General features: G+C 52.3%; 3 protein-coding genes across 9 annotated transcripts; all 3 read left to right on the forward strand.

The window, feature by feature from the left end:
* Nucleotides 1–1,099: 1,099 nt before the first annotated feature.
* On the forward strand, nt 1,100–7,766 carry ARID3C (AT-rich interaction domain 3C). 2 transcript variants are annotated; one of them, XM_029920828.1, is made up of 7 exons: nt 1,100–1,402; nt 3,229–3,301; nt 5,116–5,299; nt 5,444–5,733; nt 6,279–6,461; nt 6,693–6,782; nt 7,244–7,766. In XM_029920828.1, the coding sequence occupies exons 1-7, from the start codon at nt 1,100–1,102 to the stop codon at nt 7,342–7,344; spliced, it is 1,224 nt and encodes a 407-aa protein (XP_029776688.1). In that variant the 3' UTR covers nt 7,345–7,766. The 2 variants fall into 2 exon arrangements, 1 of the variants encoding a protein (XP_029776688.1); XR_003902069.1 differs by lacking the exons at nt 1,100–1,402; nt 3,229–3,301; nt 5,116–5,299; nt 5,444–5,733; nt 6,693–6,782 and having other exon boundaries at nt 6,381–6,461; nt 7,244–7,332.
* Nucleotides 7,767–8,342: 576 nt separating this feature from the next.
* On the forward strand, nt 8,343–15,147 carry DCTN3 (dynactin subunit 3). Of its 2 annotated transcripts, XM_029921042.1 has the most exons (7): nt 8,345–8,489; nt 9,982–10,066; nt 10,772–10,858; nt 12,872–12,955; nt 13,921–13,979; nt 14,581–14,640; nt 14,830–15,147. In XM_029921042.1, the coding sequence occupies exons 1-7, from the start codon at nt 8,394–8,396 to the stop codon at nt 14,917–14,919; spliced, it is 561 nt and encodes a 186-aa protein (XP_029776902.1). In that variant the 5' UTR covers nt 8,345–8,393; the 3' UTR covers nt 14,920–15,147. The 2 variants fall into 2 exon arrangements, with proteins under 2 accessions (XP_029776903.1, XP_029776902.1); XM_029921043.1 differs by lacking the exon at nt 10,772–10,858 and having other exon boundaries at nt 8,343–8,489.
* Nucleotides 15,148–16,636: 1,489 nt separating this feature from the next.
* On the forward strand, nt 16,637–18,970 carry RPP25L (ribonuclease P/MRP subunit p25 like). 5 transcript variants are annotated; one of them, XM_029920221.1, is made up of 2 exons: nt 16,637–16,724; nt 18,137–18,970. In XM_029920221.1, the coding sequence occupies exon 2, from the start codon at nt 18,171–18,173 to the stop codon at nt 18,660–18,662; it is 492 nt and encodes a 163-aa protein (XP_029776081.1). In that variant the 5' UTR covers nt 16,637–16,724; nt 18,137–18,170; the 3' UTR covers nt 18,663–18,970. The 5 variants fall into 5 exon arrangements, with proteins under 5 accessions (XP_029776081.1, XP_029776080.1, XP_029776082.1 ...); XM_029920220.1 differs by having other exon boundaries at nt 16,657–16,763; XM_029920222.1 differs by lacking the exon at nt 16,637–16,724 and adding an exon at nt 16,796–16,952.
* The last annotated feature ends 580 nt before the right edge of the window (nt 18,971–19,550 follow it).

The raw sequence follows: 19,550 nt of genomic DNA on the forward strand, positions 1-19,550 counted from the left end.
CCCCCGCGGCCGCAGCCAGCAGAGCGCCGCGTGAGCGCACCGCGGCCAGAAGAGCGCACGGCGGCCGGAGCGCACGGCGGGGGACCCCGCGCAGGGAACCGAGCCGAGGTAGGGGCTGCCCGAGAGGCGGGCGGAGCAGAGGGAACGCCGTGGAGACGCCGGGGGCACCGGGCCGCGCCAGGCTGGTGAGTGCGGCCGCGGGGCGTGGGGAGCCAGAGAGCGGGCGTCGAGACCCAGCGATCCCCAGTCCGCCTGGTCCGGGGCTCTGCCCCCCGCCACCCTCTGTCTTCGCGGCCCCTTAGTGCTAGTCCTCTGCCCCGTCTCTCCGTCTGTTTTTCCCTGCCTCAGTCTCTGCCTCCCTCTATTTAGTGTCTCGCCTTGTTTCTTTCTAATCTCTCTTCTCTCTTAAGTCTCTGTCTCCTGCTGCACCGGTCTTTCCTCCCCTCTCTCTCTAAACCACTGTCTCAATATTTGTCTCTCTCTGCCTCTGTCTCTGTCTCTCTCTCTGGACTACCTGTCACTCAGGTCTTGATATTTATCTCTAGCTCCTCTCTCTCCCTCTCTCTTACCTTCCCTATCTATCCAATATCTCCATCAATCTCATCTCTCCCCACCTGTCTCTCTGTTCTTGTCTCTGCCTGGTATCTCTGCCTCTTCCCACCTCTGTCTCTCAGTCCCATCTCTGTTTCTTTTTTCATATCTCTCCTGTCATTGTCTCTTTCTGATCTCACTTGCTCACTCTCGCTCTCTCTCTCTTCTCCTGTCCTTCTCTCTGTTTCTTGGTCCTTGTCACCCTCTCTGATCTGCTGATTCTCTACCTGTCCTCTGTCAATGTCCATTTCTGTCTCTTTGGGTCTGGTCTCTTGTCTCTCCTGTTCTATGTCTGTCTCTGTCGATATCTGGGAAGGCTATCTTTCTGCCTTTTTTCGTATGGCTCACTGTACTTCCTTGAATCAGTGACCACCTCCTCTTGTGCTGGGGTTGTGGGGGCAGTAGGGCCCAACTCTCATAATTCCCACCCCCACAGGCGGCCCTTTCCTCGGGGCCCCGCCTGGTGCCAGCCCCCCCACCAGCGGGGGGACTGCGCCTGGAAGCTGTAATGGAGGCCCTGCAGAGGCAGCAGGCAGCCCGCCTGGCCCAAGGGGTGGGGCCATTGGCCCCTCAACGCCCACTGCCACCACCACTGCCTCCCTTGCCTGGCCCCCGTCCCCTGCAGGCCCCTGAGGGGGCCTTAGGGGAGGTTGGGACTGAAGAAGAGGAGGATGCAGAAGAGGATGAGGAAGGGGAGGAAGCCGGGGCAGAGGAGAAGAGCCGTCCAGGGACACGGGGCCCCAGCTCACCTCCAAGCCAACCCCCTGGAGCTCACCCCCACGAATGGACCTATGAGGAGCAGTTCAAGCAGGTAGGACTCCCTCCATGTCAGGCCCCCTCCCCTTCCTCCTCTCTGGGCAAAAGCAAAGTCAGGTGATTCGTAGCTGCCCACCCCCATTGCCCTCTGCAGGATGGAAAAACAGAGACCCAGAGACCTGGAGAGGTGGAGAGTCTTGAAAGGTAGATCGTGACAGGGAGGCAGAAACAGACCCCCAGAGGCATGGAAAGAAGTGCATAGGCACACACTGAAAGGTGCAGGAGATGCCCAGAAATATGGAGGCATGACAGACTAGAGGCTTTTGGAGAGGCTAGAAGGGAAAGCTGGAGGGTTGTAGGAGCTTCAAGAATTCTCTTCAGGGAATGAGAGGTGGGGAATGGGGATTCCAGTGCCAGCACGATCTTACTCTACCTTCTCACACATCAAGTCACAAGGTCATATACCAGCAACCACCGGGAGTTTCCTGGGTTGAATATTTCTGTCTCTGGACACAGGATGGAGGTTGCCACTCCTTTGACAAGCTGATATCCTCTGCATCTCTTTCCTGTCACATTGCCTCCATCCAAATCCTCTCTCTGGCCTGAGTTCTATGGGTGACAGTTACTAGCCTATGATGGCCACTACAGCCGCAAGGTGACTAAAGGGCTCTTGTACAGCTGGGAATGATAAGATCTTACTCTTAGAGCATTATTTTGAGGTTCTTCCTCTCTGTGAAACCCATCTGGATATTATTCTAAGGCACTACTTCAGGCTCTCACTATGAATGTATTATAAAGGGCTTGGACTCTAGGTGTGCTATTCTGGTGATATTACTTGTAGGATGTTGGTCTTAGGTATTTTCCAAAAGTGTTAATTTGTGGCTAGTACTCTGTAGCATTAGTGTAAAACTTGGAGTGTTACTTGGTGCTCTGTGGCTCTAGTGATTGTTTCTCCTTGGGTATAATTCTGGGATTATTACTTGGAAGAGCATATGTGTTATTTTGCAGGATCCATCTAAGACTTTGGGCTCAGTTTTTCAGGGAGTATAGGTCTAAAGTGGATCTCTGGGTTTTTTTGTTTTTGTTTTTTTATTTTTTTATTCTGAGAGTTCTTAGTGGGGAATGGAGTGTTACCTATTGGTGTTACTCGGGGACTGTTATTCTGGGTAAATGGCTGTTATTTGTTTGTTTCTGCTGTGTGGTATTTGGGAGGTGATACTGGAGATGGGGCTTCAGGTACTGGGATGATCACTGGGCCTTTCAAGTTCTGACCCTGTGAGTCCTGGGTGGTGCAGGGCCATTACCTCCATGGCAGCTTCTGTAGTGGGTAGGTCACTGTCCCTGGAAACAGATAGACCAGAAGTGGGGCTGAAGGGCTCCAGGTTTCAATCTAGGAGCTTCTGAGCGTCTACTCTGCTTGAAGGGTGGGTTAGAGGCATCTTTGCACCTCATCCCCAGCCATGGCCCAAAGAGATGTGAAAAGCAAGAAGCCCTTTCAAGAATAAACAAGAGTGAAACAATGCCTCAGAGACATCTGTCAGCTTCCTCAGTATAGAACAGAATCCCAACTGGACTTCCTTCCTGGGGATCTTTGCATGCCCTGGAAGGCAGGCTAAGCCTCCTAATTTTCCTTTCCATCTATTCCCCAGAGGGATAGTTTGAGCTTCCCAGGGCACCCCTGGCTAGTGGAGGGTCTCTGTAGTAGAAAAAAGTGCCCCTACCTGCCCCCAGGGGGAAAGAGTCCAATGCCAGGGAGTCCACAGTTCAGATCCTACTCACCCCTTGAGCTGAGAACCCTTATTCAGGGTTTAACCTGCGTTGGGGTCCCAGGGGGAGGGAGGGAGTCAGTGGAGCTGAAAAATGACCTCAGTCCTTCCCCAGCTGTACGAGCTTGATGCAGACCCCAAGAGGAAGGAATTTCTGGATGACCTGTTTAGCTTCATGCAGAAGAGGGGTGAGTGGGATGATGTAAGGGAAGGACCCCCACCTACCAGTTTTGAGGAAGAGAGACGCCAGGGTTTAGTCCCCAGATTGGGTCCTCTCTACAGAGGCCTGAGCTTGGGAACACCTAGCCTTTGGGCCCTCAATAGCGTCTTTAACCTCTGACCTTGCCCCCCTCTTCCACCCAGGGATTAATTAGCCGCCAGCCCACTGGCAGGTTAATGAGTGTGGGATCAATTGGGAGGGTGGGAGGCGGACCTGGTTGGGGGCTGGCCTGGGGGGGTGGTTCCCAGGATTGGGGGGCTGGGAATGCCTTCTTCCTCTTTCAGTGGCCCTTCGTCTAGCCTTGTCTCTCCTCAGTTTCCCCTTGCTTCAGGCAGGGACATCCAATATGTTCTACAGCAGAAAGGACTGGGATTAGACTGAAGGAAGGACTTCTCAAGGGTAGGCTGGGGGCCATGTGAGTTGGGCTTGTGGAGGAGGAGGAATTCCTTTCCAGGAATCTCAGAGATAGAAGAAAATGCAAGGGGTCCAGGAGGAGATCAGGGTGGACGGTAGTCCATCACTTAGGCTTCTCCCCAGATTCATGGGTCCGGAGCCTGACTCATTATCTCTCTCTACAAAGCTAATTAACTCACTCGGAGCTTGGCCTGATAAGCCACTAATTAACTGACTGCACTGCACCCCCCTCCCTTAGTGCAGCTGCTGGTCAAAGTCCCTCAGGCTCCCACCACAGGCCCAGCACCCCTTTTGGGGTCCTTTTTAACCAGGGACCCTCAGTGGGGTCCCAGGTCTTTTTCGTTCCCCAGGGAGGCCCAGCCATTCTGGCCCCAGTGTCCCCTCCCTGACCCTCCTGGAAGGTCTCCCTTCCCCTGGGGAAAGTGGGGTAGGGTGGTCTGAGCAGATCCCAGCAGTCCCTCCACCACCCTCAGGACGGGAGCTCTTCTTCCCTCTGGTCCTTGCCTCCCTCTGCTCCCTCTGCAGGAGTGGGGAGGAAGGTCCCGTGGGACCGATAATTTCCCCACATTAATCAGGCCGCAGCTAATTGTTCGGGTCCAAAGGAGGCGGCGGAAGGGGACGGGATCGGTAAGGAATTAACTGGGGCCCATCGCTCAGAGCAGACAGGCCCCTTTGTCAGGACTGGCCGGTGGGGGCGGCGCGAGCCACGGAGTTGGCGAGCCAAGGCGGGGGCTGCTGCTTCTCTCATCCGCCATCCCCCAGTCTCTGGCAGCTACTCCGGGGCCGCTGCTTAGCGGTGTCCAGCTCTTCAGCACTGTCAGGAAGTCCTTACTACGGTCAACCCTAGGGGTCGGCAAACTAAAGCCGGCTGGCCAAATCTAGCCGCCTGCAAAATAAGAATGGTTTTACATTTTTAAATAGTGAAAAAATGAAAAGGTGAATAACATTTCACAAAGTGTGAAATTCGAATTTCAGTATGTAAATAAAGTTTTAATTGGAACACAGCCGGGCTCATTCCTTTAAATATCCTCCATAGCTGCTTTCAAGCTACAATGGCAAAGTCGAGTAGTTCTGACAGAGGAGGTTTGGTCCTCAAAGTCTGTAATATTTACATCTGGACCTTTAAAGAAGAAGTTTGCCAACCCCTGATCTAGCTTCCTGTCCTTCCTGCTACAAGGCTGGTCTTGGGAACTCTGTGGTCTCCGCCTGGAATCTTCCCCCCGCCCCTTCCCATTTCTCGAAGATCCCGCCCTGTACCCGCGCCTGTACCCGGGCCTCGTCCAGGCAACCAACTCCTTCAGTCCTTGAGGATGTCCGCAGATAGGGTCTTAGTCCTAGTGTCCTGACTCTCTGTCCACCTCTCACCAGGGACGCCAGTGAACCGCGTGCCCATCATGGCGAAGCAGGTGCTGGATCTGTACGCGCTGTTTCGCCTGGTGACAGCCAAAGGCGGCCTGGTGGAAGTCATCAACCGCAAGGTGTGGCGGGAGGTCACGCGCGGCCTCAGCCTGCCCACCACCATCACGTCGGCAGCCTTCACTCTACGCACCCAGTGAGGCCAGGCGCGCGACCGGAGGGGGCAAGGCGCGGGAAAGGGACCGAAAGGCGTGGAGGGCCCAGGGGCGGGCATTTCGTTGTGGGACTTGATCAGTGGTATCCAGCCTCCCATTCATCCCGCTTCGTCCATCGCCCCTAGGTACATGAAGTACCTGTACCCGTACGAGTGCGAGACGCGTGCGCTCAGCTCCCCCGGGGAGCTCCAGGCAGCTATCGACAGCAACCGGCGCGAGGGCCGTCGTCAAGCTTATTCCGCCGCCCCGCTCTACGGCTTAGCTGGGCCTACACCTCGGGGCACTCTGGGCCCAGTCTCGGGTCCTGGCCCCGCCCCGCCCCCGCCCCCGCCCAGCCCACGCCCTGCCCAGGGCTCCGCCTCCGGCCTGCCGGCACACGCCTGCGCGCAGCTGAGTCCGAGCCCCATTAAGAAAGGTGGGAGGGGAGAGGGTCTGATTTTGGGGCGTCTGTGAGACGTAGGGGTGCGCTGAGATACAAAGAAAATTAAAATGTGGGAGTCTGAAGTTTGGGAGGCTCTGAGGTATGAAGGCAGTAAGGACTGACAGGGCACTGAGGTTTGCTGCACGCTAAGGTTTAGGAAACTGTGGGATGTCTGGGGTACGGGTTACTGCGGTGTGGGCCTGAAGCTCGGGAATAGGTCCTTTATCTGGAGGAGCTCCATTTCATATCTGTCCACCCACGACTCCTATTGGCATGTAGTTTTTGCCTCTTGTGGCCTGTATTATTTAATAACGGAGAACAAGGAAAGGCCCCAATTGTCTTGGACCAACCTAGACATGTATATATTGGCCCTTTGGACTCTCCAGCTTCAGAGCCTCAGGCTGAGACTCTTGATGGGAGGGAGATTGAACTTGGTGCTTGAACTTGGGTGACTTCACTTGGCCCCAGCCCTGGGGGGAGAACCAAATGCAGGGGCAGAGTTGGTTGGGCCATGGGAGTTGACTGAACTGTTCTTCCAGAGGAAAGCGGAATTCCAACCCCTCGACTGGCACTGCCTGTGAGCCTGGCTTTGGGACCTGCAAGGGAGAAGTTGGCACCAGAGGAGCCCCCAGAGAAGAGGGCTGTGCTGATGGGGCACATGGACCCACCTCGACCTGGAGCTCCCCACAGTTTCCTAACCCGTGGCAAGGCTCCCCTGAGGGGTGAGAAGGCACTTGTTGCTGAGAGAGCTTTGGGCCTCTACACTGAGGGAGGACAGACCCATCACCTAATAGGTGTTGGAGGTGGGACAAATAAATCCCTCAATAGACAACTGTGTGATTATAGGTGTGGGGCTGAAGTGGAATGGGGGCTTTCTATAAGGATGGAGGGGGGAGCTTGAAAGTGTGAAGTCTGATTCTCCAAAATGTGACTCCCCTGTCCCTCCTGGACAGAAGAGCGGCTGGATGGGCCTCTCAATCTGGCAGGCAGTGGTATCAGCAGTATCAACATGGCCCTAGAGATCAACGGGGTGGTCTACACTGGTATGGGTACTGCAGGCTGTCTACACTGGCATGAGGTCAGGGGTATTTGCTCTGGCATGGGGATTTTAGATTTTCTCAGCTAGCATGAGGTTCAGGGATATCCAAACTTGCATGGGTAATGTGGGGTTCAGGGGATTGCTACAATGGCATGGGTTAAAGGGGTGTCTACAGTGGCATGGGGTCTAAGGAATGACCTCTCTGGCATGGATTCCATGGGATGTCTGCCTTGTCATGGACCTATGTATCAGTGTAAATATTTATTGTTTACCTGTTTGAGGGGATCTGTATTGCCATAGGAGTCTCTAACTGACCTAAGGAGCTTGTCCACATTGGTTTGTGGCAGGAATATGTGTGTGGTGTTCTAACAATCAGGACACTGACTTTTGTTTTCCTCTTCTGTTTCTGTGCCCACTCCCTCCTGCTTGTGTTTTCCCTCCACCATCTCCTCACCCCTTTATCAGGTGTCCTCTTTGCTCGCCGCCAGCCTGTACCAGCTTCCCAGGGCTCAACCAACCCTGCACCTCCACTGCCTACAGGGCCACCGTCCAGCACCTCACCCTGAGAACTCCCACTCAGAATTAAGAGTCCCAGCCCCAATGCTGAGGGGGGAGGTTACATCCCCTTACACCTTGATTCTTCTAGGGTACCCAGTCTAGGACCTGGCCCTGGGAGATGACACCCCTCCCCCCATGCCCTGTGGACTTGAAGCCAAAGAATTTTCTTTTGATATTTCATCTACCTCATTGTAAAAGGAGAGCACTTCCTCCTTGGCCAACTCCAGCAGCATCTACCAAAGAGCTCTGCCCTCACTAACCCCCATCATTTCCTCTTGTACTCCCTGTGTCAGTGTCATCTCTAGGATCCCACCTTTTGAGAGCAGACCTGCTTCTCTCTTCAGGAGCCAGGTGAAAGGTTAGGTTGGGGTGTTGTGAAGGAGATATCCCTTAGGTCACATCTGAATAATAAAGCTGCAGTCCCTCCCTCTCCAGTGCCTCCTCTCCTTCTTGTTTGGGTCTGGGGATTGGGAGGAATTATGTCGTATACACAGGCTGTGTTGGACCAGGGGTTCTCAAGAGGGGAACACAGAATAGCAAAGGTCCATGAAAGTAGAGGGGCTGGGTTTCATGAATCAGACTTCCTGGGTTCAAATCCTGATTCTGCTGTTATAGTGCGGATGGCCTTGGGCAAGACATTACTCGCTTGAACCTTAGAAGACTCCTAAAGGTCATGGTATCTCACGGAGTCTCCTACTGATCTATGGGAATGGACCAATCCTGAAATACTATGTGTATTTATTTGGGCAACCTAGGGGAATGGGGTAGGAAACGTCTCTGGTACCCTGGAATTACAAGAAGAAAGGTAAAAGTTTGTCTGGACAAACAGGAGCTGGAAAGTAGGGTACGGCCTGACAGCTAGTCGTTGCCTAGGTAACCAGATAGCTTTTGACACCTTTCGCTGGCCCTGCCGGTCACTTCCGGCATTGAGGGCTGAGTCATGACGTCACTTCTGGTGTTGAGAGGCGCCGCCTTGCTCTGATTAGCCAGTCTTCTCTATTTGGCCGGACGTCCCGCCCCCTGCCTGTTCCTCGGCTGAGGCGGGGCAGAGGTACCTATGGCGGCTGTCAGTGACGTGCAGCGGCTACAGGCCCGGGTGGAGGAGTTGGAGCGCAGGGTGTACGGGTCTGGCGGGCCGCGTGGCTCACGGAAGGTGAGCAATTTGGGATCCAGTGCCACTTTTCTGGGGCAGAGCAAGAGCGGCCTACTGGCATGGTCCTCGAGATGGGTGCAACCGCTCCAGCCTTGTCGCCGGCAGCCAGGGCTTTGGAATAACAAAGATTCGAAATCTTCCGGAGCTTATCGGACCGACGGGCTCCATTTCCATGGAGGACACCGAAGGTTATTAGGACCGATTGTGATGGGCTTATTGTGAACTGTGACTAAGACTGCTTCTGTCCTCTCTGGCTAGCTGGGGAGACCTGACACACTTGAGAATCTGACTAATGAGAGTTTCTGTAAGAGCTGAAGTCCACAATGGAAGGGCTGGCATAAAGCCCTGCGTAATTAATTGCTAAATATTGTACAGAAAGAGATCCGTGGGATATCAGAAGGGAGCAGAGCAAAGGTGGATAAGGAAGACTCTGGGAGTGAGAGATGGGGTCTGAGAGAGCCAGGATTAGGAAAGGAAGGGATTGGATACCCGGTGTTTTTTGTTTGCTTGTTTTGTTTTTAGTTTATTTATTTATTTAGAGGCGGGGGGAGGGGCGGGCCAGAGAGGGAGAGAGAAAAGAAAGAGAGAGAGAAAGAAAGCAAGAATCCTAAGCACGCTCCCTGCTGTAGGCACCGAGCCTGATGGAGAGCTGGATTCCATCAACTGTCAGATCATGACCTGAGCCAAAACCAAGAGTTTCACACTTAACCCACTGAGCCACCCAGGGCCTGGAATATCAGGTGTTTAGATATGGATGGAGCACTCCTTCACGCCAGTAACTGAATTTTGACAACCGTGAAGCTTAGTTCTCCTACCTCCTTTTTACTATGGGAAGATCTTTTACTGAAGGTGGAGTGTCAGGCATACCGTGGAGTTAGGTGCATCAGAGGTAATGATGTCTGTTTGTATACTTCTTGTGGAATGAATTGTCACTAGCAGATTGTGCCCTCATTTGAGAACTGATTGCTCAAAGCATTCGCTCCCTTTGACATCTATGACATAAATCCTCCTTGTTTTCCTGCTACTCTATGGCTGTTGCTACTTAGTACTATTTGCCTCCCCATATATTTGACCCTTAAATATTAGCATTCCTCACCCTGTATTCTAAAACCTGTTAAGATCATTCACTTCCATAGCCTCTCCCTCTGTTTGATCCTTTAATATGGGAATTCTAAGGAACCTAAAGCCTAGGCAGGTTCAGCCAGAGAGGTAGGAATCAGGGAATAGACAGGTTATGCTAATGCCCTATAAATTCTAACATAATTACCTTCCCAATCAGACTTGAAACTTCCCCAAGACTACATGATTATTTTTCCCTTCACACTGAGGATTCCCAGAAGGTCGAGTTGCATCTCCTTTAAAACAAGACTAGGGAGTGAACCTACTTTGCTGGGATAAAGAAATTTGGGAATATGAAGGAATGAGGGTTCTTTATCTTTTAAGCCTTGAGTCAGGCGCTGAATCTTGGAATTAACTTTCAATCCCCTTGCAGGTGGCTGATGGCCTGGTCAAGGTACAGGTGGCTTTGGGGAACATTGCCAGCAAGAGGGAGAGGGTGAAGATTCTGTACAAAAAGAGTAAGTGATTCCATAGGGTGCCTGCCTTCCCTCCTTCCCATGCCTGTGCTTCCTGAGAAGTGGCCTTTGCCTTCCAGCTCTGTAGGTCATTGGAGTCACCCTATGGGACAGAATGTGAAGATGTTTCGCTGCTGAAGTGGTGACATGGGGTGTGATTTCTACTGTGTGGTTAAACTCCAAGTCCATGACAGTGTCAAAGTTATAGGATAAAAGCTCTGCCTCAAAGATCCTCTTCGTGAAGGAGGGAGGAGAAGTATAGGATTTCCACAGACAAGGTTCAGAGGCAGAAAGGAAATTAGGCACTGAGAGCCCAGGCTTGGCTCACCCATGCATTTTTTATTATGTCAGAGCCAGCAACCTAGAAATCAGAAAAGTTTCTGGCTTGTCTTGGTGGCACTGAGGGGCAAGGGGCCTTCCACCTTTGGCGAAGACAGGTCAGTGGAAATGCTGAGGTGTCAAGATAGTGGAGGCAATAGTGTTCCCAGCTGTAAAGGCTGAGTTTGGCCAGGAGATATTCAGAGGGGAGAGACAGGGAGGTGGGGCCTGGCGGAGGCTTACTGATAGACACTGTGGGTGTCATCTCCTCACTCAAGGCTCTCCCCAAGGTTGACCACTAATATCATTCTAATATCCCTTTATATCCTTTATAAGACAGATTCCCCATTCCCCACCCCCATTCCATTTTCCATCTTGCTTCTTTCCTAGTTGAAGACCTGATCAAATACCTCGATCCTGAGTACATTGACCGCATTGCCATATCTGATGCCTCTAAGCTGCAGTTCATCTTAGCAGGTAGAGCTGGACAATGTGTGCACATGCATCTGGGAATTATGGATTATGGGGGAAGTTGGGCATAGAGATGGCCTCCCTGCTAGCCCTTTCTTGGATACAGCTCTATAAGCTGCTGTCTGGAATTTTGGCCTGGCGCTGGGCTAAGGCCCGAGGTTGTCCTGTGGTCTTCTAGTGGGCATTGGGTGTGGTATACTTCTGAGCCAGCTGAGACCATGGTGCCAGCAACAGGGGGAACTACTTCAGTGTTCTGTCAATGGTCTGCTTCTAGAATATTCCTTGAGAACCTTCCTCACTTCTGCTTACTAGACAGAGCAGCTTCTAGGAAAGGATGGGAGCAGTGAGCATTGCATTTGGGAGAGGTGAGAATATTGGCACGAGTTTCCGCATTTTTCTTTCATGTGAGAAAGTGTAGGTGTTTTAGAATTCTAGGCAGGAACTGTTCACCTGGCAATGTTTGCTGCTCAGTTTAGTCAGCCACTCCATGAGGTAGGGTTTGCCACGTGCCTGTGTTTAATGATCATCTTCTGTGATCCAGAGCATCTTCAGGGTGAGGCATACAGTGGTGAGTCAGAATGCCCCTGAACCATTGCCATGGCTCAGGTACCAAGTTGAGGAGATCTTTTCCTATACTAACTCTGGAATCCAGCCTCTCATTCTCTCCCTGGTTACTTCCTCCATGTTTGTCCTCTCACACATCAACAGTTGCAGTCTCCTAAGTCCTCTTCTTGACCCTAGTCTTCCCCTTTTTGCGTGTGATCCAGTAACGTCTTCCCCAAACACATTTCCAGCCTGCTACTTTGTTTTCTTTGGAACATCAGTTTCTCTGTCTCTCTCCTCCTAGTATAAAATCCTACTTCCTTAAGCTGCCATTCAAAGCCTTCTGTAATCTGTGTATATATCCTCCTGTGCTCTCTTTAAAAAAAATTTTTTTTAATGTTTATTTAGTTTTGAGAGAGAGAGACAGAGTGTGAGCAGGGGAGGGGCAGAGAGATAGGGAGACACAGAATCCTAAGAGGCTCCAGGCTCTGAGTTGTCTTCACAGAGCCTCATGTGGGGCCTGAACTCGTGAACCATGAGATCATGACCTGAGCTGAAGACGGATGCTTAACCAACTGAGCCACCCAGGCATCCCCTCCACCCCTGTTCTCTTTGCACCAGTTCAGTCAATTGAATTCTTTTTCCTCTATTAATTGATAAACATTCTTGCCTCCAGACATTTGACATAACAGTCATCCCTTCTTTTTTTTTTTAAGTTTATTTATTTATTTTGAGAGAGAGAGAGCACGCGCAAGTGAATGGGGAAGGGGCAGAGAGAGAGGGAGACAGAATCCCCAGCAGGCTCCGCACTGTCAGCACGGAGCCCACTTTGGGGCTCAAACTCACAAACCGTGAGATCATGACCTAAGTCGAGACCAAGAGTCAGGTGCTTAACCAACTGAGCCACCCAGCCACCCAACAGTCATCCATTCTTGAATGCGCTTCCCACTCCTTGCAGCCATTGAACTATCCTGTGCCAGGCCCTGTCCAGATCCTGCTCTCCCCACTGGACTCTGCTTACTGCCCTGTCTCTCCAGGATCTTGTAATTACCTCTGCTTCTCAGGGCCACTGAGCAGAACCTGCCTGGTAGTCTGCCACATATCCCCTCTTTCATACCTTCCCAAGAGTCCTTGGGTATGGGGACCCAAGTCTGAAGTACTTTGTCTCCTGTAGCATCAGAAGGATTCACTGAGTTTGTTGATAAGAGGCTAGAGGAAAAGGCCTTAGAGTTAAAATATCAAGAAAAGTGGTATTTGGAGAAACTTAGAGGCTCCTGGGGCTCAAGATGGGTCATACCAGAGGCATCTAGGAGAGGTGGGAGCAGAATGGGGGAATGTGCACCTAGAGAAGTGGGCAGAGTAGCTGCTCCATGCTCCAGGACTTAGCATTTCCCCTGCTGGGTCCTCAGCCCCTTGCATGGAAGTAGCAGTGCCAGGCTTGCCTCACTGCCACTGTCTTGTCTGTTTATGTCTCAGAGGAGCAGTTTATCTTATCCCAGATCACGCTCCTGGAACAGGTGGAGGCTTTGGTGCCCATGCTGGACAGCGCTCACATCAAAGGTACTTCTTTAGGGCTGCAGCTCTACCACTCTGCTTGGGGAGGTGGGTGGATGGATGGGACTTCCCTGTACCTCAGGTTCCCTGGGTTTAAGGTAAGTCTGCTCCTTGTCTTTACCTTAACCCTGGGGGGTCCCTGCCACCTAAATTTGGATTAAAATTGCCAGAGCAGAGAGTTCCTTTTCAGAACCTCAGGCAGTTTGGATTTAAGGACTCTAGTGTAAGTCCAGTAGCTCCCAACTCTGAGTATTCCTTTTACCTTCTACCTCACCCCTCAGCATCTGTCGTTTAGGTTACTATGTAGCCCAGATTTTACCATAAGAGTTCCTGCCAGGTGTGTGAATATGTGTAAATTCTTCCTGCTGCACTGTTGAGAGCAGTCCCTGGGCTTGAGTTTTGACAAGCAGACAGTGACGTTAATTGAATCCAGATATCCGTCTTGTCTGTCTCTGGAGGTATTTTTTCCCGTTCCCCCTCCCTACCCCTGATCAGCTATCTGCTGAGTGTCTGACAGCCTTAAGCTACAGGCCCAGCATAGTGGCCAGGGCTCTGGGTGTTGAATTCTAGGTGTCCAGCTTAGGGACATTCATCCTCAGCCTACCTGCAGGCTCCGTCTTCCAGACAGACCTGGACCCACTGGACTGAGAGCAAAGGGACTGGTCCCATAACAAGCAAAGCTTTCTTTACTTCACCCTGCTTACAGGGTGGGGTATGGGACAACTCCAGGGACCCCAAGGTTTATTTTCTCCTAGGGCCCTGTATCTCCCCTGCCCTGCCTTGGGTCCTAGAGTAAGACTGGGATGGACAGAGTGGCCCACCACCACCTTTAGCTGCAGTGGTCGATGAAGCCTGGCGTTTGCTTAGCTTCTCCACTCAATACTCTAATCCTGCTGAAGACCTAATAGACTATTGAGCAGTCCCGGGGGAAGGCACAAGCATCATCAGGCAGTGTGCGTTGTGTTTTACAGCCGTTCCTGAGCATGCCGCCCGCCTGCAGCGCTTGGCCCAGATCCACATTCAGCAGCAGGTATGGGAAGGGAGAGGGCTGGAAGAGAAAGTAGAAGTGGTGAGGCCCCTAGTCCCCACTCCTGCCACCTGTGCAAGCAGCCTCAGGCCACCTTGATGTCAGCTCCAGGGGAAACCTGAGGGTTTATCCTTTATCTTCCCTGCCTTAGAGAGGGGAAGGAACTTGCTTACAGCCACATCAGGATCTCTTTCCTCTCTGAGTAGTACTATTATGATACCCCAAGAATTTCTGGGGATGGTGTGCCCTTGACTATGGGAGCACATATGGAGGAGCTGGGGTTTTTTTTTTTGTTGTTGTTGTTTGTTTGTTTTACCATTCCCAAGCCCTAGAGTTCAAAGAGGGTTCAAATATAGGGGACAGGGGAGGAGGACACACATACTAGCAGGAATGTTTCCTTAAATATGTGGTTCATTCCCCCTTCGGAATGCTGCTAGGGTACCTATCCCGAAGCCTCATTAGAAATGTGCTCCTTTTGGCTCTGGGGTGAAACACTACCTTTTTTAGGCATTATGGGGTGTGAAGGTCCCTGATGAGGCAGGAAAGTTAATGGGAAGTAGGGGCTTTATCCAGCTCCTTTCTCTGCCATATGTTGTCCCCATAGGACCAGTGTGTGGAGATCACTGAGGAGTCCAAGGCTCTCCTGGAGGAATACAACAAGACTGTATCCTTTCTGTTCAGCCTTGCCTCTGAGAAATGTTGTCCAAAGCCCTGTCCTTTCATTTCATCTCCAGCTCTGTCTCTTTCATCCCATCTTGATCAGCTTGTTTTCCTCCTCCCCCACCCTTTGGCAGATGCAAAATCTCTCCTGTCCCTCACTGAGGCTGTTGTTCTCACCTTGACCTGTCATCAGACAATGCTTCTCTCCAAGCAATTTGTGCAGTGGGATGAGCTACTCTGCCAGCTAGAGGCCGCCAAGCACGTGAAGCCAGCAGAGGAGTGATGATTGCTCCCCATCCCAGGGCGGGCCAGGGCAGCCGGTGTCCAGGGCCCTGTGCTAACCTGCCTTTGTAACAGGACAGAGGCAGGTCTGTATTTATTGGATTCACAGCCGTCTTGTCCGTATTCAGGGGCTCTGAGATCAGAGGTCTTGCTACTTGAGATTTGCTATTTGCACCCCCTCCCCACATCAATGTCCTAGTCCAGTGACAATAAACTATAGAAATCACTGGAGCAGTGTGCCAACTTCCTGTTCTAGGATGGGAATGGTGGTGAGGATGGGGGTGGTAAAAGGCAGAATTGTCAGCCTTCCTAGTGGTTGGACCAGGAGCTATACCCATCCTGGTCTGGCTTTCTGGGAGATGTAGAGCCCTCAGGACAAACGCTCTCATTTGATCGATATGAGTGGAACATTTGTTTGTATATCCATTTATCCCACATTTACCAAGTATCCTCTAAATGTCAGGTGCCATGCTCGGTGGGGAGGACACAGGTAGGGTCCACTTGATCCCTGCCCCGCACAGACTAGCTGGGGTACAGTCAAGGAAAAGAGCAGTCCTACCAAGTGGGTACAGGGGCCTTTGTGGGCACAAAACAAAAAGGAATGGGGGAGGCAGTCCTGGAGGGTGATATGCAGGGTATTTGAGAGCAAGGAAGCAGTATGTGCAAAGGCAGAGGAAAACCTGAAGTAAGCTCATGGGAGCTTACTTGTTGCTATTAAGCGGGAAGAGGAGCCCAGAAGAGGTTTGGTTGCAGGGCTTTGGGCTCTGGGATGGGGTTGAGGGTGTGGGGTGGGGGACAGGGGTTCCTGGTTAGACCGGGATGGAACCTGAGGATAAAGAGCAGAGACGGAGATTGGTGCCTCACTCCAAGTGTTTGCTGCCCCCTTGTGGTCTTAGGGAGTGCTGTGGCCCCAGACCCCTTTTTAATGGTATGCTGGCCACCGTATGTTCACTGTCATCTCAAATTCAGCATGTCCTAATGAAGTCTGAAACCGGGAGTCATCCTAGACCTTTCCCTTCTCAGTCCAGTCACCAGCTCCTCACCAAACCTACCTCCCAATGTCTCTCAGCTTAATCTAGTTTTCTGTATTCCCACTGTCATTTCTGTTTAATTCTCAGAAATTTAACAACTATTTGAGCGCCAATTATACACTAGGCACCACACGAGTCTCTGAACACGCCCCCGGGACCCCGCGGCCTGTTCACCGGCGGTTGAGGCCCAGTTCCCCCACTCCCACCCTCTCTGGCGGCAGCACAAATTGGTTTGCACACAATTGGTTTGCCCCCTGATGAAAACCCTCCGTGGCTCGCCATCCCCACGGAATGAAGTCCAGGCTCAGAACTCGGTGACCAAGGCTTTCCCCCGCGCAGCAGCAGCCACTTCAAACGGAACCTCTTGCCCCTGTCGAAAGCGAAACCCTTGCTTCGCCTTGCTCTTGCTGTACTCTCAACTGGTGACACCACCCGAAACATCTCAGGGCCAGATCCTCCAGATCTTTGGGACGTGAGTCTGATTGTGGCTCCTCTCCGCAGGGCTCTCTCCACCCCAGTAGGGATGCCCTTGCCCCAGGGTGTAACATCGTAGACTGCCTGTATGTTCACGGTCTCGGGAAGTCCTGGTTCAGCTGACTCCTAGACAGAAGTCCCTGCGAAACTCAGCTTCCTGGCTGAGGCACGGCGAAGCACTGCCCCTCAGGCCCCGCCCCTGCACGGCGTGCGCGGTCCCGCGGCCTGCGGCTTCGGCGCGCTCCCGGCCCCCGCGCCATCTTGGCTCCAGATCGAATTTGAAGCGTGCGCGGCCGGGGCGGTGAGAGATAGAACGTAGCGGGATGGGGGCCCCCTGGAGGTAGGGGGAAGAGAGGGGAGGGCTCCTTGGTCTCTGCGGCTTGTCAAGCTTTGGAGTCTACCCGTGGCGGTAGAGACGGTCGGGCTGTGGACCTCACTCTAGGAGTAGCCCAGGCAGCCCTCCGCATCAAGCGTCTGCTGCTGTTTCTGAGAGATCGGGGCTGGGGGCATTCACACTGGGAATCTCAGGGTGAGGGGTGCTTGGGCCTATCTTAAGGATCCGGGGGTGGGGGACGGGTTCAGTTCTGTTGAAGAGCATCTAGTTGAGCGTTCTTGGCTCTTTCTAGGGAGCTTGGAGTGTAGGAGCCTCTGCGAGCTGAGTGAGGGGCCCTTGTCCCGGTCTTGGGGAGCTGTGGCTGAGGAGTGCTTGGTCTTGTTTTCGAGAGTCTGGGGCAGTGGTGTAGCCGGGGCCCAGGAGTGCAAGAATACGGCTTTGGGGGATCCCAAACAAACAAGGTTCTGCCATTCGTGGCTGACAAAATCCGAAGGCAGAGAGCCAAGTGGTGGTGAAACAAGAAAGTAATTTTTTTTTGGTAAGGCCAACACCGGAAGACAGTGACTAGGCTCAAAGACTGCCTTCAAAGTGCTGAAAATACTTCTAGGTTTATATAAGAAGAATGTGAGACCGGTCTGTCTGTAGGTACAAGAAGCAGTAATAGGCAGGGTGATCATTGTCTTGGGGTTAGTCAAGTGGTTCTGCTGGCATTAGGGCAGCCGTTATTGCTTAAGGGATATTTTTGGTTCCCATCAAGGGATGCTTTGTCTGCAGGGTCTTTTCCCTGTGTAAAAGATAAGTTGGAGGTGCCCTTGGCTGGTATGTAGAGCATGCAACTCTTGATCTTTGGGGTTGTGAGTTCGAGCTCCATGTTAGGTGTAAAGCTTACTTTAAAAAAAGATGGGGGAGAAAAAGATAAACCGGAAAGAACTTTATTAATTAGAAAGTACAGATTGAGGTAAAAATGGAGGTTCTTGAAGTCCTGTCCCAAGGAACTCAAGATAAGAGAGGTTCAGTCCCAGTCCTATGGAGCTTGGGGTGAGGGGGCTTGGCCCTATCCTAAAGAGCCAGTGTTTGATGAATTTGGTCCCGTGGCAGGGACTCCAGGGTGGGGGGAGGGTTATAGCCGAGTCTAGAGGAATGGGGTATATGGGATACAGCCCCTTCCCAGGGTAAAGTAGGCATGGCACCTGTGCTTAGAAGCCGGGGGGGGGGGGGGGGGGGGGGGGGGGGGGGGGGGGGGGGGGGGGGGGGGGGGGGGGGGGGATATGGTCCTGTTCCTGGGAAATCTGGGATGAACAGGATCATATCCTGGAGAGCTGGGGTTAGGGTGTGGCCTGGGGCATATTGCTCAACATTCATCTGACACTTCCCTGCAGTGGGCCGTGAAATTCAGATACAACAGCAAGTGGGATGGAGCACTACCGGAAAGCTGGCTCTGTGGAACTCCCAGCACCTTCTCCGATGCCCCAGCTACCTCCTGATACCCTGGAGATGCGGGTCCGAGATGGCAGCAAAATCCGCAACCTGCTGGGGCTGGCACTGGGTCGATTGGAGGGGGGTAGTGCACGACATGTGGTGTTCTCGGGTTCTGGCAGGGCCGCAGGGAAGGCGGTCAGCTGTGCTGAGATTGTCAAGCGGCGGGTACCAGGCCTGCACCAGCTTACCAAGTTGCGCTTCCTGCAGACCGAGGACAGCTGGGTGCCAGTCTCACCTGACACAGGCCTAGATCCCCTCACGGTGCGCCGCCATATACCTGCAGTGTGGGTACTGCTCAGCCGGGACCCGTTGGACCCTAATGAATGTGGCTACCAGCCTCCAGGAGCACCCCCTGGCTTGGGCTCCACATCGAGCTCCAGCTGTGGCCCTCGATCTCGAAGAAGGGTTCGAGACACTTGGTCCTGAAGATCTGCTGAGCAAACTGTTCTCCAGGCATGAATGTCTTCGATGGCTTTTCCTTCCCTGAGAAGCCTCTGTAACTGCTCAACATCCCCAGCAAGACTTGAATCCACAGAAGTGAGCCTCCCTATCCTGCCTCCCTTTCTCTCGGGTGTGTGAAAAGGGACTGCTACAGAGTGACAGGTGTGCAGTCTTAAATGGGTTCTGGATTGCTTAAGAAGGGCTTATTCAGCCTTATACCTGCTGTGCTTCTGTCCCTTCTAACAGAGATCCAGGGAGTGGTTAGGAAATAAAGGTTCTGCCTAATTGTCTGAGAAGCCTCTGCTTGACCTGCTGTGTGGAAGTGGGATTAAGGGAAGGGGAGTCCCTGCACCCCCCTGCCCCTGGGTTAGGGACATTTTTCTTTCTCTGCAGCATTTATTATAGTATAGTGGTTAAAGTCATGGTCTCAGGTAACAGACTGCCTGGATGGCTCTGCCATTTGCTAGTAAGTTACTGCTTTGTGACCTTGGGCAAGTTAACTGCTCTGAGCCTTAGTATTCCTATTCATAAAACAGGTTATACATAGTGCTTACCTCATAGGGTTATGAAGATTGATTTAAAAAAAATTTTTTTAATGTTTTATTTATTTTTGATACAGAGAGAGACAGAGCATGAGAGGGGGAGGGGCAGAGAGAGAAGGAGACACAGAACCGGAAGCAGGCTCCAGGCTCTGAGCTAGCTGTCAGCACAGAGCCTGACGCGGGGCTCAAACCCACGAACGTGAGATTTGACCTGAGCCGAAGTTGGAGGCTTAACCGACTGAACCACCCAGGCGCCCCGATGGATTTTCTTTTTACTGTTCATTTATTTTGAGAGAGAACAGGTAGGGAAGGGACAGAAAGGGGAAGAAAG

This window comes from Suricata suricatta, chromosome 13, assembly GCF_006229205.1.
Source record: "Suricata suricatta isolate VVHF042 chromosome 13, meerkat_22Aug2017_6uvM2_HiC, whole genome shotgun sequence".
NCBI classification, from domain to species: domain Eukaryota; kingdom Metazoa; phylum Chordata; class Mammalia; order Carnivora; family Herpestidae; genus Suricata; species Suricata suricatta.

Coding starts and splice junctions, on each gene's coding strand:
- ARID3C (XM_029920828.1), top strand. CDS start 1,100: ATGGAGGCCCTGCAGAGGCAGCAGGCAGCCCGCCTGGCCCAAGGGGTG. Junction 3,302..5,115: donor TAGCTTCATGCAGAAGAGGG/GTGAGTGGGATG, acceptor ACCTCTCACCAG/GGACGCCAGTGAACCGCGTG. Junction 5,300..5,443: donor GCCTTCACTCTACGCACCCA/GTGAGGCCAGGC, acceptor CATCGCCCCTAG/GTACATGAAGTACCTGTACC.
- DCTN3 (XM_029921042.1), top strand. CDS start 8,394: ATGGCGGCTGTCAGTGACGTGCAGCGGCTACAGGCCCGGGTGGAGGAG. Junction 8,490..9,981: donor GGCCGCGTGGCTCACGGAAG/GTGAGCAATTTG, acceptor ATCCCCTTGCAG/GTGGCTGATGGCCTGGTCAA. Junction 14,641..14,829: donor TGGAGGAATACAACAAGACT/GTATCCTTTCTG, acceptor ACCTGTCATCAG/ACAATGCTTCTCTCCAAGCA.
- RPP25L (XM_029920221.1), top strand. CDS start 18,171: ATGGAGCACTACCGGAAAGCTGGCTCTGTGGAACTCCCAGCACCTTCT.